The sequence below is a fragment of the Cygnus olor genome, chromosome 7 (assembly GCF_009769625.2).
Source record: "Cygnus olor isolate bCygOlo1 chromosome 7, bCygOlo1.pri.v2, whole genome shotgun sequence".
NCBI lineage: Eukaryota > Metazoa > Chordata > Aves > Anseriformes > Anatidae > Cygnus > Cygnus olor.
The window spans coordinates 16,315,362-16,339,682 of NC_049175.1; the positions used below are offsets into that span (position 1 = coordinate 16,315,362).

The 24,321-nt window shown below is 44.9% G+C and overlaps 2 protein-coding genes across 2 annotated transcripts in view; one reads left to right on the forward strand and one right to left on the reverse strand.

Annotated features, from left to right (window-relative positions):
- Nucleotides 1-908: 908 nt before the first annotated feature.
- LOC121073243 (serine/arginine repetitive matrix protein 3-like) lies at nt 909-6,841 on the reverse strand (the record flags this gene model as incomplete). Its single annotated transcript, XM_040564014.1, has 5 exons — nt 6,801-6,841; nt 6,390-6,702; nt 4,929-4,932; nt 3,873-4,022; nt 909-973 (listed from the first exon to the last, which is right to left on the reverse strand). Coding segments are annotated over exons 1-5 (573 nt in total), but the record flags the coding sequence as incomplete, so codon positions are not given.
- The window catches only part of PTEN (phosphatase and tensin homolog), a 50,227-nt gene continuing 32,651 nt past the window's right edge, over nt 6,746-24,321 (forward strand). The window contains exons 1-2 of the mRNA XM_040563872.1: nt 6,746-6,918; nt 22,379-22,463. Of these exons, the coding sequence (XP_040419806.1) occupies nt 6,840-6,918; nt 22,379-22,463 (164 nt within the window). The 5' untranslated portion in view covers nt 6,746-6,839. The remainder of the gene's footprint in view (nt 6,919-22,378; nt 22,464-24,321) is intronic.

Below are 24,321 nucleotides of genomic sequence, written 5' to 3' on the forward strand. Positions count from 1 at the left end.
GTCCAGCCTATCCAGATCCTCCTGCAGAGCCTTCCTTCCCTCGGGCAGATCGACACACGCACCTAACTTGGTGTCATCTGCAAACTTACTGACGGTGCACTCAATCCCCTCATCCATATCATCGATAAAGATATTAAAGAGGACCGGCCCCAGCACTGAGCCCTGGGGGACTCCACTAGTAACCGGCCTCCAACTGGATTTGACTCCATTCACCACAACTCTTTGGGCCCGGCCATCCAGCCAGTTTTTAACCCAGCGAAGCGTACGCCAGTCCAAGCCGCGAGCAGCCAGTTTCTTGCGGAGAATGTTGTGGGAAACAGTGTCAAAAGCCTTACTGAAGTCAAGGTAGATCACATCCACAGCCTTCCCCTCATCCACCAGGCGCGTCACTTGGTGGTAGAAGGAGACCAGGTTCGTCAAGCAGGACCTACCTTTCATAAACCCATGCTGACTGGGCCTGATTGCCTGGTTGCCCTTCAAGTGCCTCGTGACGACATTCAAGATAATCTGCTCCATGAGCTTCCCTGGCACTGAGGTCAAACTAACAGGCCTATAGTTCCCCGGGTCTACCCTCCGGCCCTTCTTGTAGATGGGCGTTATGTTTGCTAGCCGCCAGTCGACTGGGACCTCTCCTGATAGCCAGGACTGCCAATAAATGATGGAAAGCGGCTTGGCCAGCTCCTCCACCAGTTCTCTCAGTACCCTCGGGTGGATACCGACTTGTGTACATCCAAGTGCTGTAGCAGGTCGCCAACCATTTCCTCGTGGATAGCGAGGGCCACATCCTGCTCCCCATCCCCTTCCACCAGCTCAGGGTACCAGGTATCCAGAGAACAACTGGTCTTGCCGCTAAAGGCTGAGGCAAAGAAGGCATTGAGTACCTCAGCCTTTTCCTCATCTTTTTCCTTTTCTTTTTCTTTTCTTTTTTTCTTGTTTCTTTTTTTTTTTTTTCTTTTCCTTTTTCTCCTCAAACCTGATCTTACTAATGCCTCCATACCTTTAGTGTAACTGGAGCTCTCCCTGTTTGCAGAGATCTGACCTTGGCGAGGTGTTTCCATGCACTGTGCTGATCTGGAGCTGCTTAGTGCGGAGCCATGAGACACTATCAGCCTACCGCTGACTGTGTGCCTTTCCACTGTTAATGAGAGCTCGGCCTTAGTTTTCAATTGATATCTTCCTGTAAAAGTATGTCTGAAAGAAAAATGAACTGGAAATCATGGGTTTATACTGGGGAAAAAAAAAAGTGTTTGTGGCAGCTGCTGTTGTCCAAGCATTTGGTGTCCCTTGGCTACTTCAGATCACACAGCATGCTTCCTACTCAAGGACTTGTCTAGAAATTGGCAACCTAAGTTGAAACTCTTTCAGCACACTTTTTCAATTTGGCTTTTGCAGCTGTGGGAAAAGTATAAATAACTTTTTTTTTTATTATTATTAATATAAAAAAAAAGAGATTGCAGATTTCCCCCAAAATTGTAAAATTTCAAATCCAAAGAATGGATGACTTGGCTGGACTCTAAGAGACTGTAGCTTTTGAATACAGAACTAGAAGGTCTCCACAGGGACCTATCATAGTTTGAAGACACATTACAGGAGTTAAGATGAAGGCCACACAGCGTGCTGGTTTGATTTTGACCATTGAGTGCTTTGCTATGAAACATGTGGTTGAATCACCATCCCTGGAGGTCTTTAAAAAGCGTTTAGATGTAGAGCTTAGTGACATGGTTTAGTGGAGGACTTGCTAGTGTTAGGTCAGAGGTTGGACTAGGTGATCTTGGAGGTCTCTTCCAGCCTCGATGATTCTGTGATTCTGTTATTTTTGGTGAACTTCACTGTCCAGTCACTACAGGCTAATGGCAACTTCGCCAGTGATCTGAACAGGAGCAAGATGGGAAAGAACCGGTATGCTAAAAGCCAAAGGATCTGTGGTGTCTGAAGGCAGGAATGGGGTTACTGTTCACTGTGAATAACAAAACAGAAAGGGAAGGAGTAGGTATGAAAGGAGATCACCAGAAAGCAAGACAAAGTATTTGGAAAGACCAAGACGAGCGATGGAAAAGAAAATGATGGTGGAAAGGGGAAGCCTGGGAACGGTTTTAATAATTGGACAAAAGCATGTAGTGGTTTTTCCCCAGAAGACTCTTCTGGGTTTTGCCAACTTGCAGATCAAAGACTTCTAAGTTAGAGGTTGTATTGTATTCTGTAGCCCATTCTTTCATGATTTTGGCCACTTTCTCCTTAAACCCACGTAAACTTTTTGCATCTATGACATCTTGTAGCAAAATCATACAATTTAACTTTGTGGAACTGTTAGAGCAGGTCCAGAGGAGGGTCGATGAAAACATTCAGAGGGCTGGAGCACCTCTCCTATGAAGAGAGGCTGAGTGAGCTGGGGTTGTTCAGCCTGGAGAAGAGAAGGCTCCAGGAAGACCTCATTGCAGCCCTCCTGTACCTACAAGAAAGGTAGAGCCTACAAGAAAGCTGGGGAGGGACTCTTTGTCAGGCAGTGTTGCGACAGGACAAGGGATATCAGCTTTAAACTAGAAGAGTAGGTTTAGATTTGCTCAGAGGGTAGTGAGACACTGGAACAGGCTGCTCAGAGAAGCTGTGGATGCCCCATCCCTGGCAGTGCTCAAAACCAGGTTGGATGGGGCTGAGGGCAGCCAAGGCTGGTGGGAGATGTCAGAACTGGATGGTCTTTAAGGTCCCTTCCAACCCAAACCATTCTGTCGTTCTATGATTCTATGCTGTGACACTAATTACTTCTCTTTGTTGTTTTGAACCTGTCTCCAGCTAGATTCTTCTGGAGTCCCTACATAGTATACTGAAGAAATGGCAAAGAAAACGGACCCTGCCAAACCTTTTCAGTAACTGAAGATTTTAGTTAAAGATAACCTCCACGTAACTTTTTAAGATGGGACCTCAACTCTACACAGAGTTTAAGATGGAGGCGTAACATGAGTACTAGCGGTGGCATAGCTATACTCTCTTTCCCTGTCCTACTAATTCCTGGCATAGGCGTACAAGTTGGACCATGAGATTTCAGCAGTGTTTTTTGTTACAAAGATCATCACTGCATGGTTTGATGAAAATCTGTCCCACGTATGTAGCTGGACGTCAGAAAGAGAGGGGGCAGTCTTTATACTTAGAGGGCTTTCAGAAATGTTTTAAAAGGTGTTTTTGATTTGCTAGCCACAACAGTATTTGTCTACAGATAGCCTCCGGGTCCAGGACCTAAAAGTAGGTTTCGTGGGTTCATTTAATACATTTGAAGTTTGGGAAAGGAACAGTATGATCTTACTCCACACACTAGCTGACCCCAAAATAACTATGAGCTGCCAATGCAATCAGGAAAACAAGGCCCTAAGAAGTCTTGGGAGCAAGGTTCCTAGGAGAGTTTGGAAGGGATTAATACCACTGTCCTTGGCTCTGGCAAGATACCATCGAGAACACCGCGCACCATTCTGGTCGTGTATATTGAAAAGAAATATTACTGAAACTGGAGCAGAAAGTCACTATGGAGACTAGTGAGATGAAGGCTAAGAGAGATGACATTTATGTCTGTAAATGCACAAAGGGTAAAAAGGGTAAATACTGTGGCGTAGGAGCTATTTAAGGCCAACACTGGCACAAGAACAAACGGATATAAACCAGCTACAAATATATTTAGCATGAAAATCAGAAGAAGGTTCTGGGAACAGCTTCCCAGTGGGAATAATGGTGGCAAAAGATCTTAAGATGAAACTTGATACATTTATGAAAGAATTATATAATACAGCATTTGCAAAGGCTGAAGGCTGCAGCAACCCAGGAAATCCCTCCACCTTATGTTCCAGTTTATTTTGAGCCCTTAAAGGCGAAGCATAGCATTTCACTCTTCCATTCCTCTTCCTGCTCCAACCATCTGCAAGTGGACTTCAGCACCTCTCTTAAAACACATTTTAAATTCAGTGTCGTGTTCAATCTTATCTCATGCTTTTGAATTCCTTCTTGCTGTTCCTTAGAAAAGTTTTGTAAAGTATTGCCTTACGTATATTACAAAAATTGACATTATCCTTTTATACCTACTATATTTTATTTAATCTTTCCTACTTGCCAGAGTACTGCTTATCAACAAAATTCCCCTGGTCTCCAACCAATATGCAAGCAAGCATTAATCAAGTTGCCCTGCTCAAACAAAAGTGAGAGCCATTCTCCGGGTAACGCAACTACTAAGCAAACCAGGTAGAGACATCCTGCTGGCGTTCCTGTGAGGACCATCCTCCCCGTGGTCTGATGGCTCTAGGGAAAATACAAAGTTTCTTAGTCAAGGTGTCTTTCCCCACCAGCCTCAGAAACATTTGAAGTGAGTGTATCAATTAGTACTGGGATTTGTTCTTTAGGGAGATTCCTGCCTGTCTGGTTTACATCATCTGCTTTTCACAGAGAAAAGGGAAAGGGATGCTCAGGTTTTCCTCCTACCATCAGGCTGCTCCTTTCCATCATGTCTCTCTTACAAATCTATAGGAAAGGGGTTCTTTTTCTTACTCAACAGGGTTTCACTCTCCTTTCATTTCTGTTCCTTGCAGATTTTTGAAGGTATTCATCATCCCTTAATAAAAGAACTGCCTTCACCTACCTTTTAAATAGGAACAGACTTCCTTCAGAGGTGTGTTATCTTTGACCTCCATGGGATATCCCTCGTGTTACTTACTGTCCAACATGAGAACGCTGCAAAGACAGCATTTTTAAGGAAAGCAAAGTTACCTGCCTAGAAACTCTGTTTCTTCAAATGGATGGTCTGTCTGGTAGGCTCTCTGCTGATCTCTTAGTAGCTGGGGCAGATGCTGATTTCCAGCGTATTCCATTCCTGAGGCTTTACAGAAGCTATACATTCCAAGTTGTCTTAAAAGTATTTTGTTTTGAATTACTTTACTAGGCTAGTATTTCACCTGCCTGCACACACACACAAAGAACAAACCACCAAAAATACAAAACCAAAAAAATGCCACACCGAACGATGAAAAAGTGAGAAACTGGTAACTGAGACTCAAGCCAGTTTTCATACACAGTTCAGGCTGTGACTAGCTGCCTAATGGCCCCTTTTCTGCAAGTCATTACCACAGGCGACTCCTAAAGACTTTATAGCAGCTTTCAGACTGGAGAGTGAAGAACCGTGTATAATTCCATCTGTTTGTAAAAGTTTTAAAGGAATGTTCCCATTCCAGCGAAGGCTGGTTTGGAGCCTTTGGAGACACCACCATCAGGATAACCGACTGCGATCAGTGGAGGGAGGCGGGTGTATTCACCGTCAGTATTAAGGCAGCGGGTAAGCCGAATGCATTAACTGAAGTATTCACCCAGTCTTGCAGTACTAAATAGAGGTCTCGTAAGGAAACTACCGGAGGACCAGCCTAAAGCACTTCTTTGCGTAGCGGGGAGCGAGCTTCTGGAGCTTGCTGCTGCTGCAGGTGCCGGCGGCAGACGGGACCAGCAGGGCCAAAAAGGCGACAACCTCGGAGGCAAGACGCCCACGAGCGGGCACTAACAACCCCCCGGCAGCCCCAGTTCCAGCGGCTGCAGACCCCGGCGTAGGAAGCGCGCCGGTGCCAGCGGCCCCCCGCCCCCCCGGGGCCGGGGAGGCTGCAGGGGGCAGCAGGCGCTCGCGCACCACGCCGGGCGGAGGCGGCAGCTCGGAGCAAGCCCGGACGGCCGCGGGGGAGCTTCTCGCCGCCCGCGGGGCTCCCTGAGGGGCCCGTGCGAGGCGCGGGGGCCGCCCCGGGCCGAGCCCCGCCAGGAGCGGCGGCGGGGAGCTGCGCCCGGCCCCGCCCGCCCCCACCTCGACTCCCGGCCCGGCCCGGCCCGGCCCGGCCACTTCCGGCCGCGGGAGGGGGAGGGGCCGCGGCGAGCGCAGCGGGCCGCCCACGTGACCGATCGCAGCACCGCCGCTCGACGCGGCGGAGCACACCTCTCGCCGCACGTATCCCTCCGCCCGCCGCGGGCTCGGCCCCCGCGGGGCGGCGGCGGCGGCGGCGGCGGCGGCGAGAGAGGGAGGGGAGGGTGGCGGAGGAGCGGCGCGGCGCGGCTGGGGCCGGGCGCGGGCGGCGGGGCGGCGATGCGGCGGCGGCGCGGCGGGACTACTTTTCCGGGGCGGCGGCGGCGGCGGCGGCGGAGGGGGCGGGGCGGCGGCGCGGCAGCGCGTCCCCTCTCGGAAGCTGCAGCCATGATGGGAGCCTAGCGCTGGCGCGGCGCTGCTGGGCGCGGGGGATGAGCCAGGCCGCGCTGCCGGCCCGCACGCCCTGAGGAGCCGCCGCCGCCCCGCCGAGCGCCCGCCCGCCCGCCCGGCCCCACCGCGCGGCTCCGGGCCCCCCGCCGCCGCCGCTGCCGCCGCCGCCGCCGCCCCGGGCGGGGAGCGGAGCGGGGCGGAGCGGGGCCGGGCCGGGGGGGCGCCCCGCGCCGCTGTCACCATTGCTGGGGCCCGGAGCGCCGGAGAGCTGCTCTCTCCGCCTCCGCCGCGCTCGCCTCAAAGACGGCGGCGGCGGCGGCGGCTCCCTCAGGGACTCGGCCCGGCCCCGAAGCCTCCCTGCTCGGCCGCCGCCGCCGCTCCCGCCCCGGCAGGAGGAGGAGGAGGAGGAGGAGGAGGAGGAGGGGGGGGGGGCAGCCGCCGCCGCCGCCGCTGCCGGGAGCCGCCGCCGCCGCCGCGGGGGGAGGCGGGCCCAGCCGGGGCTGAGCCGCGGCAGCAGCAGGCCCCGCGCCCGGGGCTGCCCGGCGGCCGCCGGCCCTCCGCCGCCGCCCGGCCCCGCGCCCCGCCGCCGCCGCCCGGCCTCTGCGCGCTGTCCCGGAGCGGCCCCCGGCTGCCAGACATGACCGCCATCATCAAAGAGATCGTCAGCAGGAACAAAAGGCGCTACCAGGAGGATGGCTTCGACCTGGACCTGACCTGTATCCTCCCGGCGCCGCCGGAGCCCGACGGCGAGCGGTGCGCGGCGAGCTATTGCATCAGACCCGCGCCGCGGTTACCTAACGCGCTTCCCGGGGCCGCTGCGCCCTCCCCGCCGCGCCTCGGCCGCCTTTTGTCGGGGCCGGGCGGACCCACCGGAGCTGCGGCCCGGCGCCGTTCCTCGCCGAGCGGAGCCGCAGGGGCGGGCGGCGGGGGCCCTTGGCCCCGCTCGGGTCGCTGCCGGCCGTGTGGCAGGAGGGGCGAAGCCTGGGTCCTGCACCCTCGGCCAGGCAGAGCGAGCCCTTGGTCTCAGTCAGATGCAGCGAAGGTCTCAATCGCAAGGAATGGGCTTTAATTAAAGTTAAAAAGAAAAAAAAAAAAAAAGAAAGAAAAAACTTACTTTCCTACCGTGACATGTAAACCGTGCTTTGGCACAATCTCAGCTGCAGTAAGCACCGGGATGTATTACAAGCGAGAACGCACTGAGTCTTGTTGAAGAGGATTGCGAGGAGTGTGATTCCGGAATATGTTCTTAGTGTGCAATTATGACTAATGAGTCAAACTGTGGAGAAGCCTTGCTAGTGTGTTGCTTTGGTGGCCTTTGGAACAGATGTGCGGTAGCAACAGCAGGCAGATGTTGAGCTCCAAATGCCATGCAGAGTTAATGGCGTGTAGGGGCTGTGCTGTGGCTGTAGCAGTCTTCGTGGTGTAGAAGGCTCATTATTGTATTTGAGAGGCTTTGATGTAAGAATAGGAACTGTGCCTGAAAGTTAGAGCCGTCCTGGGAAAAATGATAGTAGTACGCAGACCTGGGCTTAGAGTTTGGTTTTTGGGTGGCCGTGTGTGGAGCTGGGAGTTAGACCCAGCAGTCCTCGTGGATCCCTTCCAGCCCTTCCGTGATTCTGACAAGCGCTCTAGAAAGAGAGCTTGGTGCTCAACAGCAAGGTCAGGGTGAAAATTACTGTTTTTCAGAACTCATAGCAGATGCTACAAATGCAACCCGGTTCCTGGACGGGATCAGCACCAATTACTGCAGTCACTAGCACAGAGCTCGAGCTGTTACGTTGATGCTTGGCCTAACGTGTTGGTGGCTTCAAAAGGGCCTGAAAGGTTCTTGACTTCAGCAGGCTACTGCCGAGCTTTTAGTTAGGAAGCGCCCTCTCTGCTACATAATTCTTACATTCTGTTTGTGGTGTTGATAAAATGTAGTTTTAGACTTGCCTTTGCAATGTTTGCGCTTGGTCATTTTGTTGGCCTACGATTAGGGCAGCTGTAACGCTGACACAGGCCAGAGCAGCACACGGTGCTGACTTAAAGACAGAAAGTCTGAGTGAGATTTCTGATTCTCTGAGTAATGCGTTTGCTGGGAACTTGTGGACTATGGAAAGAGTTAAGTGGTGGCAAAATGGTTAGCTTTTGGCTTCATCGTTGTAGAATTCGGTGTTGCAGGTATCTTTGTCCAAATATACCATTAGTTGGCATAATTTTTTGATGCAAACACCCTTTTAACTAGTAATCTGTTCTTGGCAAGAAAATTGTTGAATTTTGAACCTGGATTTTCTTACTCAGGGGTTGCTAAGGATATGCCAAATGGAGTTTTTTGCTTTTTTTTTTAATTGTCTCACTACATTCTTAGATTTTTGGATTAGAGATAGGCCACTGAAGACTGGATTTGGGCTAGTTTTTCCAAAAGCAGCAGCTGGCTGCAATTCTGTAATGAAATTAGTGGAAAAAGCATTTTTTTTTAACCATTGCAAAGACATCCTTGGAAGGAGCTTACACTCTTTTTTCGTAGCTGCACATTTGAACAGATAACTAATGAACGAAGACTGCTGTGCGTACAGTATAATGACTTTACTTGAAGGCTGACATTGCTGCAGAAGTGAAAGTTTAATTTTTTCATCACTGTGCAGGTTTTCTTGGACATGCTTTTTTTGCAGGGTTTTGATGGAATTGTTGCTCATCGTATCTGGCACTTGGAAAATAACCTGCTTATTTCTTACATGCATAAACAGAGGACTAGACTGGGAGTCAGTTCTCTGAGAGTGCGATGTCCAGTGAAGGAAACGAGCACCCCTGAAACTTAAATGAGGTATTTGGGAAGGCGTGTGGTGCGTGATAGGAGGACTGGGATTTAAGATCTCAAAGGAACTTCTCATCCTGTGGCGGAGCGCAAAATTTTGAGACTGAAGCAAGCGACCATCTGCACTTCTGCTGCTGGTTAAATCTGCCTCCCTGCGTTCCCATATGTGTGGGAGCATCCTGTGGGTACTGGCCCTTTTCAGGGCAGCTGTTTCTGTCAAGCTAAAAGACTAAGAGAGGTGTTGAGGCCCTGTGATTTGGGCGTTTAGCTGGGATGAGGGAAACTGCACTGTGGATTCCTCTTGCAGACAGGAACTGGGCATTGCTACCTGGGCTGGGCAGGTGTGGAATGAAGCCCTCCGGCGAACCTGCTAGGGCAGGGGCTTGAATCCAGGTGGGGTGTGATCAGCAGACTGCGTGCGGAGGTCTGTCTCACCTCGTGCGCCTGTCCTTGAGGCGGGTTCACCTCTCAGTGTCCCAGGTGGATGAAGGATTTGTGTCTGTGTATTTCAGTCACGGCTAATTCTCCAGGGCACCATGGGGAACACCTGAGCCCCACAACACTGCCTGAGTTAGGTGCTGGAGTGCCGATGTGTACCCTTCATGGACCTGGGCTGGAATGTCTGGCTTTTTTTCTTACAGACTGCATTACATCCTTTTAAAATGAGCGCAGATGTATGTACATTGTATGTTGTACATGGGACTCACATGATTCCTGTGTTGGTAAAGTAGGGTTTTAAGAAAGGGAAATAATGACTTCTCCAAATCAGTAGATTTGCATATACTAGATGAAAATAGTCCTATATGCTAATTGTGAAATGTGTCTTTAAAAACATATTGACATTACTTTTCATCTGATCAAATATTCTTGTCCCGGAACAGTCTTTTTCTGCACATTTTGTAAAATAATATTTTTGAAATTGGAAGAGGAAAAGGTTCTAACAATGGAGCCACTAAATCGTCTTCTTAATACTTCATTTCAGATATTGTATTCCTGATTTATTTGGGTTTCTGTCTCCCTTCTGTAATACTGGATACCTTTTTGTTGCAGATGGGTGAGAAGGAAAGTTTGGATTAATAAATTTCTTCTAAGATGGATGCAATTTTTTTATGAAGAAAGGACTGTTATATTGTCCGAGGCACTATAATCTTTGGGATTTCTGAAATCGTGCGGCTCAGTTGTCGACCGTTTTCCTGCAAAGAGTTGCGTACAAGTCCTACATGTTACATTGCTTGCATGTGTCTTAGGTCCGTGCATAACCGAGTTTAGCGAGTGGCTTAACCGTGTGAGACTGAAGTGAAAAATCAGTGCAACTGCTTCGTGTGCGCATTATAGCATTGTTTGAGCTTCCCTTGTATTTCCAGGCCTTCTGTTATGTGTGAGCATGGCAGACTAGGCTTAGCATGGGATGGAGCATGCCTGCCCCGTGCTTAATTGCAGCATGTGTTTCTCATGACCTACATATTGTATAAACTGCTGTAATAGTCAGTAAAGATCAGCTGTTGGATGCAATTTATTTCCAAGTCTTGCCTGTGTTTGTCTCACATACTAGAAGGCAGAGAATGCTAAAATTGTGAGTGGAAGCTGCTTAGAATATAGTGCAACCTCATGCTATTTGTGGTCCTGAAGCATTTTGCATTTTTAATAAAAAAAAATGTGTGACTTCAGTAAAAATGGCTCAGCTTCCAAGAAAAAAATGAATTAATGGCATAAGGTACATCCTGAGTTTAAAAATAGAGCTGGAAATTCCATTTGTTTAAAATGCTTGCTTTCATTTTAAAACTGAAGTTTGTTAGGTATTTGTAATGCGTTTATCTTGCCTGCAAGCACAGTAAGAGCTGGTAAGGGATTAGTAGAGACTGGAAGAAATGAAGTGGTAAAGGGTTTTGCTGGTGGAAGAGTATTTCTTTGTTGATGAGTAAACCACGTTACTTAGCTGTGTTAAGCACCTGACAGATTCATTTTGCACGTGGAGCCTGGATGATTTTGAGCGTTGGACAAGATGAGTGCTGACTTTGCTTTGAATTTATCTTAAAAGTTTGTTTGAATAGCCACTTTCTCAGAATTAGGTTCAGTTACCTGCTTGCTGTAGGATGTGTTTGATGCTGGGAAAATCAGTCTTTATGTACTTCCAGGGATCAAGGTTTTTGAGTTGCCCAGAGAGAGCAAGAAGGTGTCGAATGGTGCAAGTTCATGCATTTTCTCTTCTGAGGTTAAAGATGTGCCTGTTGGTCTATCCGTTAGTTTTCCTCACAACCAAGAAAACCTTTGACATCTTGTTGTACTACGTGCATATTTGCAGATAGCGTTGTTTGACAGCTGAAGCCTACGCACAGAAAAACCCGTTCCATAGAGCGCTCGGTTGTGCAGCCCTTGCTGCATCAGTTTAAAGAAGCCCCAGTCCCTTTCTGCCCAGCTTTTCTGGTGCAGTTAAAGGTGCTTGACAAGTTAAAAGCTCGTCTCTTTGCGCTTACTTAATGGAGTGCAGGCTTCCTAATGAACTACTTGATCTTGCATCATCAAAATTTTTTAATCAATGCGCAGCGTTGCTGGGGACTGTTTGCACAAGCTAAACATGAAGTTAAAAAATAACCGCTTGTGCACACTTTTAAGTCAACAAAAGCTGCAAACTAATTCTCTGCTTCATGTAGTTCTGCTGTTTAAGTGATGGCTAAATGTGCTTTTCAAGTTAAGGAAAGAAATTAGTACAGATAATGTGAGCACCTTGTAAAATTTTCTCAAATTGACCTCTAAAGGAAAAAAAAAAAAAAAAAGAACACAACTGAGGCTAATCTTCATTGAAATCTGTTTGTAAGCTTAGTTAAGTGTGTGTAATTTTCAGAACAGCCGAGGCTTTCCCTTAAAACACTGTTAAAAGGGTAACGCTAAGTAAAGTGCAAGCTTTCCTTGAGCTGCTCCTGGTTGTGAGCATTGTGATTTTAAGGAGAAATCCAAGTTGATTTTTGTCGTTTCTGTCCCTGTCCCACCACTGAGTTGTTGTCAGCTGTGAAATTGCCTTTGGCGATGCTGCTTGGTGCTTTGGTGAGGACAGCTTGGCCAGTGTTGGGTGCTGCTGAAGATTCCCCCCCCGTTTGGCTCTGGGGGCAACTGGCTGGCCCCGTGTCAGCGCTGCGCTAAACTGCGCTCTCGAAGAAGGCTGATGAATTTTGAAAGTGAATCTTTCTAGAAGATTGTGCTAGTCAGGAAGGCCCTTCTGTCCTCCAGATAATTACACGCAACTTCCACTGACTTCGTGAGATGCTTACGGTGTGTTTAGGGAAAGGATACAGCCTTGAGTGTGGCTAATACTGCCATGGTCTGATATGCGCTGGATGATTAGGTGGCTCTGGATGGCTGCTAGGCTGGTGATCGCTTGCTACATCTCATGTAAGACACCTTATTTTGACTACCAAAAGGTTTTGAAGTACAGCAAATGCTGTAGAGGAAGCTAGTATTTATTAAATTATGTGTTACAATGCTGCATGGAGAAGTACTGAATTTTCTATTTTTTTCCCCAAAAGAGGTGATTGTATCTTTCGTTTTCCTCCTTACAGGATGATTTGGACACCTAAGTCCTCTTTGTTGTTGTGGAAGCAGTTGGTATCACTCATTCAGTAATAATCTTACCACAATAATATGTTTTAATAACACATTGTTAAAAACCCCTGTGCTAAAAAAGAGTAAGGCCGCACTGAAACTAAACTTTGGAATGCAATAAGTATGCAATCAATTTTTTTTGTTAAGTTTCTGTCTACCAAGTTGTTTTTGCCAATTGTGAATTTCTGAATGGTTTCTTAAATTATATATTTAAATGAACTAATATTTTAGCCATATTGATGCCGCATAAGCTGACAAATTATACGTATGGTACTGTAGCCTAGAGTGTTCCATTACAACATGTTTAAACAAGAAAATGGTTCTTGTATAATGATTTAAGGGACAATAGTTGTGTTCTAAGAAACTAGAGAAAAAAAAGGGAGGGTATAGACAATTGAGCTGTCAAATCCCTTAATTACGTTACAGTCCTAAGTTGCTGTCATTAGTCATAACTAACCTAATTTTAAAGCCCACCTCCTTTCTAGCTGGAGTACCCAGCTAGTAATCTGGAACATAAAGGTATATGTGCTTTGTATTTGCTGTGGATATTGGTCTTGATTTGTTGCTGAATGGCTTTTCAAGGGGGTAAACTGGCTATGGTGTTGAGCTGCGAATGGTGTTTGCTGGATGTGTCTGGTGTCTCGACACAAATCCTAGGGTAGTCGTGGGTCCCTGTGATTTGGTACTTCTCCGGTGGTTTGGGGCCTTGCAGCTGCACGAGTAATTCCCGTGAGTTACTGGCATGGGTACTTCTTGACTGTAAGGAGGGAATTTATCTTAAAATGTGGGAATGTATGTACATAGCCCCATGGAGCATGAGCTCTCCTGAAATGTGGACGTTTTGTGGGTAGTTGACTGTGCATTGTGCTCAGAGGTTGCTCTTGGTTGTATCTTCATCCAGACTGATACTTCAGATGCAAACAAATCCTTGTTCCAGTTCCTAATTCAGGCTAGCAGCCTCTTTGCTCCTGGAGTCATCTGCCTCATTTACCATCTTGTGTACAGAGCCATGAAAAAAGAGCTTTGTGGAATGGAAGTATAATAATCATGCAATTAGGCCCCGTATCATACTGCATAAATCTAGGTTATCTTAATAACGATTTTTAGGAAACAGAGCTAAAGTAGTGGGCTCTGTGATTCAAAGGGTAATTGGCTGTGCAGCTAAAAAATTAAACTCAGCCGCTGTATGTTTGGGATGATGACTATTGCAAAAGCTGGCATTGTTCCCTTTAAAGATGAAGTCCCGGCTTCACAGCCCCAACGTGCAGCGGTGCATAAAAACTGTGTAATATCCAATTCTTTGCAGTGAAGTGCTTAAGAAATGTCTTATAAACTTCATTCTGCCTTTGTAGGGATGTAGTATAATAGGTTTTAATTGCATGATTAATTTTTTTAGAGGCCTGTGCTTAATTCTTTGCTTTGCACGGATATATATTGGGCTAGAATTGAAGCAGTTGGGTGTTTTGTCTTTGGTTCCTTGTGTGAATGGGTGTTACTTCTCTAAGACATTTTTTGTGCTAACATTAAGAGGAGGAAAACACTGGATCTCGTTAGAACTAAATATTATCTACTTAGGGCTGGTTGATTGAGAAATGGTTTATTAGGCTGGCCTTATGCCTGGTTTTGCTGCTTGTCTTTATATTCTCTTGTAACCGCCCCCTGAAATTAAGTCTTCTAATGCTGAAAAATTCATATAAATCTAGCTTAAGTTTCATAAAGCTTTTTAGTGCAACGTTTGTCCGCCGGCCTGATAGCTATTTTATATTCCCTTGTGTCTGAAAGTTTTGGATGTCCTTTCAGACTTGCAAGAAGTTGAGTGTGAGCCATTTTTCACTTCCTGTCAGTAAATATCAACGTAGTGACTCTCCGTGCTGAGTTCTTTTACTGAATAAAATTCTTGTACTCTTCTGTGGGTGTTTGAGGTTAAGATCTGCTTAAGTACACAGCGGTGCTTCCTTAGAGGAGCTCCTGCGAAGTGTGGTAGCGTTCTGAGAGTGCCCCTGGGGAGGTCCCACGCTCTGTTGTCAAAGGGTTCGTCCTGATTTGGGTTCATAGGCAAAAACGGGTACATTCGTCACGTTGGAAATCTCAAACTGAGACGTGAAAGTGGAGCTTCTTCAATGTGTTGCCTCCAGACAGAAGGCCGAGGCAGCAGGCGCGTTGCCTCCAGGACAGCTGCCCGGCCTGCCACGTGCGGCTGTCCCTGCGGCGCGGTAGCAGGCTGGGATGCTGGAGTGCGTACGGAAAGCAGGGGCTCGCTTTACTTACATGGCTTCTTCCAAAGCGTGAGCAGAAGCAGGAGACCTTCCTAACTGCGCCCCTACACAATTTCCACCTCCGGAATTGGGGGTGGAACGTCTTCTGTCAGGGCTGTAGACCTGGAGCTGGCGTTGAGTAAGGAGTCGAGGCCCTATCCGTGGTTTCTCAGCTGAAGACTTCTTGCAAATTTGATGTGAACAGTACGGTGTGCTGTTGCATCGTTTCTTACAATGCTGCTTGCTGTTGGCTTTTTTGTAATGGGAAGGCTAGCTGCTTCGGTCTGGTAATATCATCGGCTATTTTAGAGGGTTTTGCAGCCCTTCACGGCAAACTTATCTCCTTTACTCTCTGCATGTCTGTCTTTATCTGTGGTTCCCTACCACGTTGAAATGGAAGTTTAATGTGTCTGTGCTTGGTCTTTGTTAGAACAAGTTCTTCTGCAGTGTAAACATCATACTTTTACATGCTTCTCTGTTACTGTTTTTTGTATTTACGCTGTGAGGTTTATGAGGTTGAGACTGGGGTGGGGGTGGCAGGGGGAAGCGCCTGGTTATTATGTAGATTCTGTGTTTTTTCAGTCTTCTCGACCCTGTTAATTGTTCAGCAAAGCCACCATGTGGCTGAGAGCTCCAGGACACATCTCATACACCTTACAAAGCTAAAAGGAGAGACGCTTACTGTGGCAGTAATTTCCAAAATGCAGTGTCATGAGTGTACGTGGGTCCAAAAGCCTGCTGTGGGAAGGAGCTTGTAGCTGGTTCCTGAGGCAACCTGGCAATCTCATCTTCAAGTATCTTCTGATTTACTCCTTTCCACTATGGGAATTTGGATATGAAGGAGCCACTTTTTTTTTTTCTTCCGTGTGTAGGTTGCTGCATTTAAATTACAAGCAGGGGGATTAAAAAGAAACAAAGGGTTGTAGTTGAAATCTTGAGCATTAATGGGTTAAATGCACTTCTTCTAAATCATAAAATGTTTCTCTCAGCCACATCTGAGTTGGTCTCTTTTCTCCTTCTTTAAGGCACAGATGGTAGAGTTGGCAAGTACAGCTGGCTGGCTACAAGGAATCCTCCTTTGCTCTGAAGAACTTTCTTCCTGTTCATTTCCTCTATACTTCCTGATTACCCAGACTTGTAGAAAAACAGTAAACTTATTTTGTGTTTCACGCTGGCTAATGGAAATGCAGCCTACTTAAGAAAAAAAAAAAAAAGTATGTATATATACAAGCTAAATGGCATATATGCTGGGAAACTTTTAGATTTGGTTGGGCATATTTTCCTATGTCTGTCTGTCTTTTTTGTTTTTTAGTAGGGATGCTGTCAAGAAAATAGCACTAATAAGGGTTTGGCCATTTGTCAGGACACTTAAATCTGTTTGAGGATGGAGTGTGGACACTTCTTGCAACACTCCCTCTGTAGCTGCAGGCTGTCAAGCTGTTGAACAGCTAGAACAGTGGTTTTTTTTTTTTTTTTTTCTGTTTCTATGTGGACTTGTTTAAGCTGGAGTTAAAAGGGTTGAGGTCAGCGTGCTAACCTTGCAGAGCTGGTAGGGACAGATGTTCTGCTGGACCACGTTGCGTCGTTACTGAAGTCTGAGTTCCTGAAAACTGCAAATACATGAGGCAACAAAGCAACTTTGGGAGACTTGGAAGTACCCTTGTGCCTCCACTTACCAGTTTTGCTGTCGATGGGATGTAGCTGCTGACAGCTTGGCTGCCGCCTGGGAGAGCGGGGGCCAGCTTCCTGCATGCTAGGGCTACCGGCACACGGGGCTGGTGCTGAGGGAGGAAGCTGAAGGTTGCTGTAGTGGAGCAAAACTGGGGTGCAAATGTAGAGTGGGTCATTGAGGAGTAGGTCAGCATCAGTACGTGCTCTGCTTGCCTGAACTGGAAGTGAAAATTTTCATTCCTGACAGGTTGCGGAGCTTTTTTCAGGCCATAGATTCAGCAATTTAAATCTGTTCTTTGGTAAATTAAGTTTGTACTTGGAAAGTGGAAACTGTGAAGGTCACCAAAAATGGCCAGCTGTCCTTACATATGGAGGTTCAGGTTTTGCAGTAAGAAGTTTTTAGTTCCAAAGCAAGATTTGAACAGTGCCCGTCATTCACAGCTTCAGGAACATTCGGCTTGTTTTAAATTTCCTTTTTAACAAAAGATGAAGTCTAATGACTGGTGGGTTCTCCTGCAGCCTTTGATTGCAAAGGGCTAATAGTTTTAAAGTTGTTTTTTATTTGGGCTTTGGTTTAAAACCTGTCAGCATTGGTTTAGAAAGTAAAGCTATATGTAAATTCTGCAGTGCATGCTCTAGCATGCTTATAAAATAGGAAGATTAAGTCATTTGCTTTGTGTTTTTGTCTTAGAGCTGCCTTCATGAGCAGAGCAAGGACAAGAGTTTAAATGCTTACTTTGTTTGAAAAAGGAATTCATAAAACTGCTTAGAAATGCTCATGAATAAAGTTCTAGATACTGAGAACGTTAGTCGTTAAAGGAAAGGCTATGGCTGTGTATTTTTGCAACTTTTTTTTTGTGGCTGTTTAAGAACTGGTAAATATTTCAGTATGCTTTTTTTGGCCTGCTTCCATTATTAGGAAAAAAAACTGAATTTGTGAGAAAATTAAGTTATCTTAAAAGAGCAACACAAGTCATTTGCTTATATATATATGTATATATATATATATATATATATATATATAAATGAAATTTTCAGTGTATACTGCATATTCTTTAATTTGATCATCGCATAATGTGAATATATAGACAACTATTTTTGAAAATGATTATAACTGCTGATTTGCATAACGATGCAGGATTTTTCTCATAGCAACTGGAAAGACTGTCATCTTTAGCATGTGGGAACAATCTCAGGATTTAAGGACCAGTATTTTGTTAAATCTGGTAACAGCATTAGAGCAAACCCTGTAGCCCTGTTGTAGCCCTGTTGCTTTTGAAGCAGCATATAGATAGATTAATTTGGTTTGTCTTAAGTGTTGAGAAAGCATCACTTTTTCTTTGTGGCATTTGATATCTTAGCAAACTATTAGGTGCTTCCGTTTTTACATTTCCTTGGGTAAAGCTGAAGTTTTGCAGTTAGTAAGAAGTATGAACTTAGTAGGGGACAGCATTTTATTGTTTTGCTGATGTGTATTGTGCGTCAGTGCATGCGGTCTGTCTCATGTATTTTTTTATTATGATTGCTAGCTAAAATCCCAACCTACAGGATTGCAAGGTTGCAAAAGGAATGAGTGCTTTAAAAGGTATTAAAACTATTTTGGGGAATGGATTTCTTAGAAAAGAGCTACTTTGGCAAAATATGGCAGGCCTGTTTCAGATTTGTGATAGTTCTTGTCAGGTTAACTTTGTTTTTGCAGGCTAGCTGGAAGCATCGTAGAGCTGCGTCAAAAACTGGCTGCGGTTTTATCCATCTCCATTCGTCTGTTTTAAAATGAGGATGGAGTTGATAATGAACTTGTTGCATGTGTTCAATCATCAGTTCTTCCAGGTTTCTAAAATTATCAGTATCATTACTGATTTCATGATGACTCAGATTCTTGCTTTGAATGTAAGCCCAGCTTCCAAGCTCCCTTGTAAGAAATCTCATTTGGTAGCGAGTGTTTTAATTTCGGTTTCGGAGATCAGTGTTAAATTCACTTGGAGGTGCAAAGCGGTGCCCCTGAACCTTTCAGTGTGGTAACGATAGAAGAACTTGCTGAAGATGACGCTCTGTGGTGCTCCCAAAATGCGTTCGGCTGACGGACAGTAAATCACAGGCTGTGTCTGGGGAGGAGCACAGCATCAGGAGAAAGTGAGCTGGTACAGATGCAGTAAGGATCATCCCCTTCTCAGTGCAGATTTTGCAGGAGAGGAGAGGGTGGAACAACTTAGTTTATATGGCAGCTTTTTCAATTAAGTGGTGAAACTGCTATTTCTGCTCATAGACTTAGATCATCTATGTAGACAGTAACAGCGCTTCCGCTCTGTTCTTACATCACCAAGCAAAAGTCATTCTTTGGCTGTATGAGCCAACAGAAGGCTTTCGGAGCAGTGCCCTTCTTCAGCATGCTTGTAAGAGAGGCGCATGTTCAGAAGACGTGAAAGGATCTTCCCCAGCGGCAGGAAAGCCTTTGTTAGGTACCGTTTGCTTCTGCTCAGCGCAGACGAGCCCTGCGGGCTGTCAGGCGCGCCATGGAAGCGCGGCGTTTGCTTGCTGCGGCCGCTGTCCTTAACGCCAGATCTGCTGCAGAGAGCAGAGTGAGTCAGCAGTGGCGTGCGGGTTGCATTCCAGCCTGATACTTGGAGATAATAAGTAAGGTACTTCAGGACGCTTATATTTAGGTGGAGGAGAAATTGGCTTGCCTGTTTAAAAACAATCATGTTTTCCTAAAAACAGAACCCCCACCAGGCTCGCTGTCGGATATTTGTTTTTCAATAACACTTCAGTTTTTGTGCTGTCAGGTTCCAAAACCTCAGAGTGCACAACGTGTTTATTGAATTGGCATCAGTAAATTGATTTAAACTCATTTTTTTTCTTCTCCTTTTGAAGTCTTTTTCCATTTGCTTTACTCTTGGCATTTTCGGGAACGTCTTTTGCAGGACTATATCTGGGTTTATATATGCACCTCGTTCTGAGGCACGGTTAAGCTTAAGCATTCAATCTGTTGGTTTACTCCTATTTAAAAGAAGAAACGTGCACGCGCTGTGCATGTACTGCGTGTGTAGCACCCTGAGGAGCCACGTGAGACGCCAGAGCCATGAGGGGGTTGTGCTCTGAAAGTGTGAGACCACACTGGTTATTCAGAAGCTTTTATCTCTGTCTGCTGGTGTGTTTGAGACTTTATTAGGACACCCGTGGACCTGTGAACTGGAGATACTGATGAGAAAATGTTGTGTTCCTTTTGCCTGGCATCAGGCTGCCTTCTTCCTGTCATGCACCAGCTGGGAGTCCTGGAAAGCATCTCCTTTCTTAGCCTTTCAGAGGTGAAAACACACGGCAGAAGAAAAGCTACTGAATGAAAACCACAGGCTGAAATGCGTGAGGAAACCATGTATTAAAACTCGCAGTTGTAAACAGGAATTTGAGCAAGTTGCGTGGTGATTTTGGGAATCCTGGGCACCTGTGGCATGGGTGATCCTATAGTTGAAACAGTTTTGTTTGGATGCAGAACTTCAGGTTTTGATGGGGTGCGTCAAAATGTATTTTAACCCTGTTGCAAGCATAAATGCTTGTCCTATGGAGAAGTGCTGCAGAAAACAGATTAATATACTGCATTATTTTTTTTAGGGTAATTTATGTAGCCCTGTTGCTCAGAGCAGGATGCACATGGAGGTGCTTTTGAGCAAAAAGGGCAGAGCTGGCAGTAGGTAGATGTGTGCTCTTGAAATCAGGAATTAGGAGGGAGTGATTGGGTGTGCTAGCTGAAAGTCAGGTAATTTGCTGTTAAGGGATAGGCATGGAGCAGGTGTACATGATTTATAACCAGTTTCTTATGCTCATGCCAAGTAGTAACTGATAAAACAGCAAATAGATTGCTAATTATATAGCGCCTTTTGCTACTTTAACAAAGAGGTGTGGACTGCTTGCAGAGTAAAATACGTTCAGAGTGAAGTTCAAAGTTTAAGATTTATGTGATTTGATAGTATCTGAAGTTATCACAGGCTCTGAATGCTAAGCAACTTAATGGTTGTTTTTTTTTTTTCTTCAAGATAAGCTTTTTTAAGGTTTGGGGAAATACAGAATAAATTGGAAACCACATGTAACCCCCTTTCAGTGTCTGTATTTGAAACTACTACAGATATTTATTTGGATTCTTCAGCAGCTTTCATTTTTTTCTAATTATTGCCTGCATAAATAGTCTTGAGTAGTCCAAGTAGACAGATGTCTTAATACTTGGATTACCACACAGTAAATGCTAGATTCTTTTTTGAGAGTAGAAAACATTGTTTCTGTGTATTCTTCAAAACACTTGCAAAAAAACATGTACAAAATTAAGTCTTCTAGTTAATGAGCTGTGCAGATCTTAGTCTGTGCTGCTTTATAAGGCTTGTGGGAGTTCTGCAAGGACAGAGTAAAGCAGTTCGTATCCTATTTCAAGCTTTTCTTTGGGTACAGGTAGCTGGAATATTAGTATCTTGGAAGCTACAGTGTCTTCCATTCTGCTGCTTACTCTTCGGAGGCTTGTTAATATTGCTGGTATTTTAACCATAAAAATCATTCTTTCGGTTGTAGAATAATTCAGGTTGAAATGAACCTTTGAAAATCACCTGTTCCAGCCCCCCTTCTTTAAAGCAGGGTCAACCTAAAACACATCATTCTTTGTTCTTATTCCTTCTAAAATTAGTCTGAGGAGGAGTATGTTAATGTGGTAGGGCACGGTCTGTTTTTGAGCTGCTGGTTTCATTTCTCTTTTGCTTGTCAGTGAAGGCTCTTCACTGCATTATATCTTCTGATGTTTAAAACTCAAGAGTATTTTCATTTCTTGAGTTGTGTTTAAAAAAAACCACAACAATACATATATCATTATATCTCCAGGAGAATAAATACTAATTGTTTTCTGGTAAATTATATAGGGTTCTTTACCATGTTTGCTATGGACGTAAACTTTTTTTTTTTAATTTGGCCTTATTTAATTGTAGGTTTTTTTTCTTGCCAAAAGGTACTTTTCCTGAGCTCTTTATCTTGGGTTGTATTGCTTTTGGAATGTGGGTTACAGGTAGTTCAGCATAAGAAACTACATTTTTTTTGCCAGAAATGTATTTTTTTAAAAAAAATTATTATTATTATTTAATAAACAATATCTGTAATCCTTTTGGGATTCGGTACGTTCCCATCTCTTGCAGTATCTCACGTTAAGGCATTCAGAGCCACCTTAGCAGCTGCTGTAAGTGGCCTGTTATGTAGAAATCATGGAAAGTGACAAAATGTACTGTTGCCAGGGTTTACATGTATGAAATGCACTTTTTTGTTTGTTTTGAATGGTATACCTATTTTGGGATCACTGGGGACTTTAACATGGCATTTAATTTGGAACTTCTTGCAATTTAGTCACACGACTATTAAAATAGTTTCCCAGTGGATTAAATATACCACTCAAACTGTAGAGAGAGAACGGCACATAGCATATATACAATTTTAGTGAGATGATGTATGACAGAAGAGGATTACTTGATTCTGCTTTTCTAATGGATTACTTTTCTATTCAGTGTTAACAGCAGCTATCCGATGGTAAAGACTTATAATCAGTTATGTATGTGATTTGTAAGGAGACTTGTTGTATTGGATGCGGACAAAATACTGTATATTGGAAATTTTCTATACTGATTTTTTTCCTGGCCATTTTTCAATTTTGTGTTTTTGGAAGAGACCCATTATTGCTGTCAATATAATGTTGAATTATTCGCATATGGAAGTTGGTCTAAGCTATTGCTCTGACTTTGTTACAGGAGCATATAGATATTTAGTGATGTTCATTTAATATTATTGCAGAAATTGTACATATTTTACAAATGTTTCCTTAACTCACATATTCAGATATTTATCCAAACATAATTGCTATGGGTTTTCCTGCAGAGAGGCTTGAAGGAGTGTACCGGAACAATATTGATGATGTAGTAAGGTAAGGCTCTATTTTTCTTCTTTTTAAGTTATTCTTGTAAATCTTAAGTATCCTTTTCTGCACTCATATGTTCTGCTCAGGAAAGGATGTGTGAACTGACTCATAGAAATGTTATAAATGCTGAGAATAGTTGTATCAAGAATTTTAGTCCAGGCTGCTGTTCTGGGTTGATCTCAGATCTGCTTTTTCATGTGAAAAGTTGAACACAGCAAATTGTGTTGGTAAAAGGAGGTTATTTTATTTTAGAAAGATGTGAATCCATGCCTCTGTTTGCAGTAATGAGAGTTTGCTCAAATAACTGATGGCATTTTGGGGTATGTTTGCCCATAGCCTTTCTCCAAGTGATAAATGAGGTGCTTGATAAGTAAATTTTGTTTACAGCAGTAAATTATAGGTGGCTCTGGATAAAGGGCTTTTTAAATGTGTCTGAATGGAAGAGGAGACAAACTAGCTAAAATTCATGATTGCTGGTGATGCTTATAGTACATTTTGTAAAAAGGTTTTTATTTTTAACACATTACCTGTTCTTAGCTGCTGGATACATCTGGGGGGGATCGCAGAAGCACAGAATGGTTTGGGTTGAAAGGGACCTTCAAGCACATCTAGTTCCAGCCCCCTGCCATGGGCAGAGAAACCTCCCACTAGACCAGGCTGCCTAAAGCCCCAGGATGTGCTTAGTGATTTAGGAGCATCATTGTAATTTGCTTGCTTAAAATCCCACCTGGAGAATGCAGCATTAGAAATTCCTTTAAAAGCTAAATACCTGTGCAAAAGAGCCAAATATTAGTCAGTTCAGCATCCTGAATTCTGATTTTTTTTTTTAAAGCCACTCTTGCTGCTTTTGAGAACGTTGGCGTTTGAGCCAATAACTTAAGTAACTTTCCAAGAGGCTTGAATTTTGGGAACGGGATGATGCAAGGGACATGGTTGGGCAGTGGAGTTGGAAGTAGCTGGACCTGGGGAAGAAGGTGCTGTGCCCAGGTTTGAGGTGCCACAAAGTTTCTCAGGATAGTTGCCAGGCAGAATTAGTGACGCTTGAATTTCACCGGTGGTTGTTTGCGTCCAGCTTTGTGCTGAAATAAGTGCCTTGGTTCTGACAGTTGGAGGAACCGTAGCCCTCAGCTGAGAATAAGTCATCTGGAGACAGCAGCTTTGCTGAGCAGCTGCAGTTAGATGCAGATGAGTTTGAGAGGGTTTCATTTTTGCATATTTAACTGTTATGGCAAAGCTCACCATCCACGAGTAGCACTGAAAACGTCAGTCTGGCTTTGACCATGCTTGCAGCAGTGACCTTATTCTGTCAGGCAGTAGTAAAGAGTGGGTCATGTCGGTGAGGTTCCATGTCGCAGTTTGTAAATACTCCTGCAGAGCATACGTCTCCACTAGAATTGTCGAGATGCGTGAAGCCATGGTGTCTAATACACGGTTTGCATTAGTGCAGACGCATTACATGCAAACCAAGCTTTCCCTGCCCTTTGGGATGGTTGAGGGCAGTCCCACAAACTCACACTGTCTAGCCAACTTCTTTCACTAGCTGTCAGAGCCACCTTTTTGTTGAGCTGATCTGGGTACTGCACCTGCTGTGTGACACAAGGGGTCCCCGGTGGGCTCCACCTTTGGAAGGTTTCAGATAGAGCCAAAGGCTGGGTTAGGAACAAATGACATAGACATAATCCAAATTAATAACAATAGGTAGTAAGTAGTCTTTGAAGGTCCTCTTGTGTTCACAGCGTCGATTTCAGTGGTTCCTACATAAAGGAAAATTTTATTGGTTAAGTGTATAAATAAAATGTGTAAGTCAGACTTTTGAAAGGAAGTTACTATCAACTATTAATCTATAAACACTCTGATGAAAAGG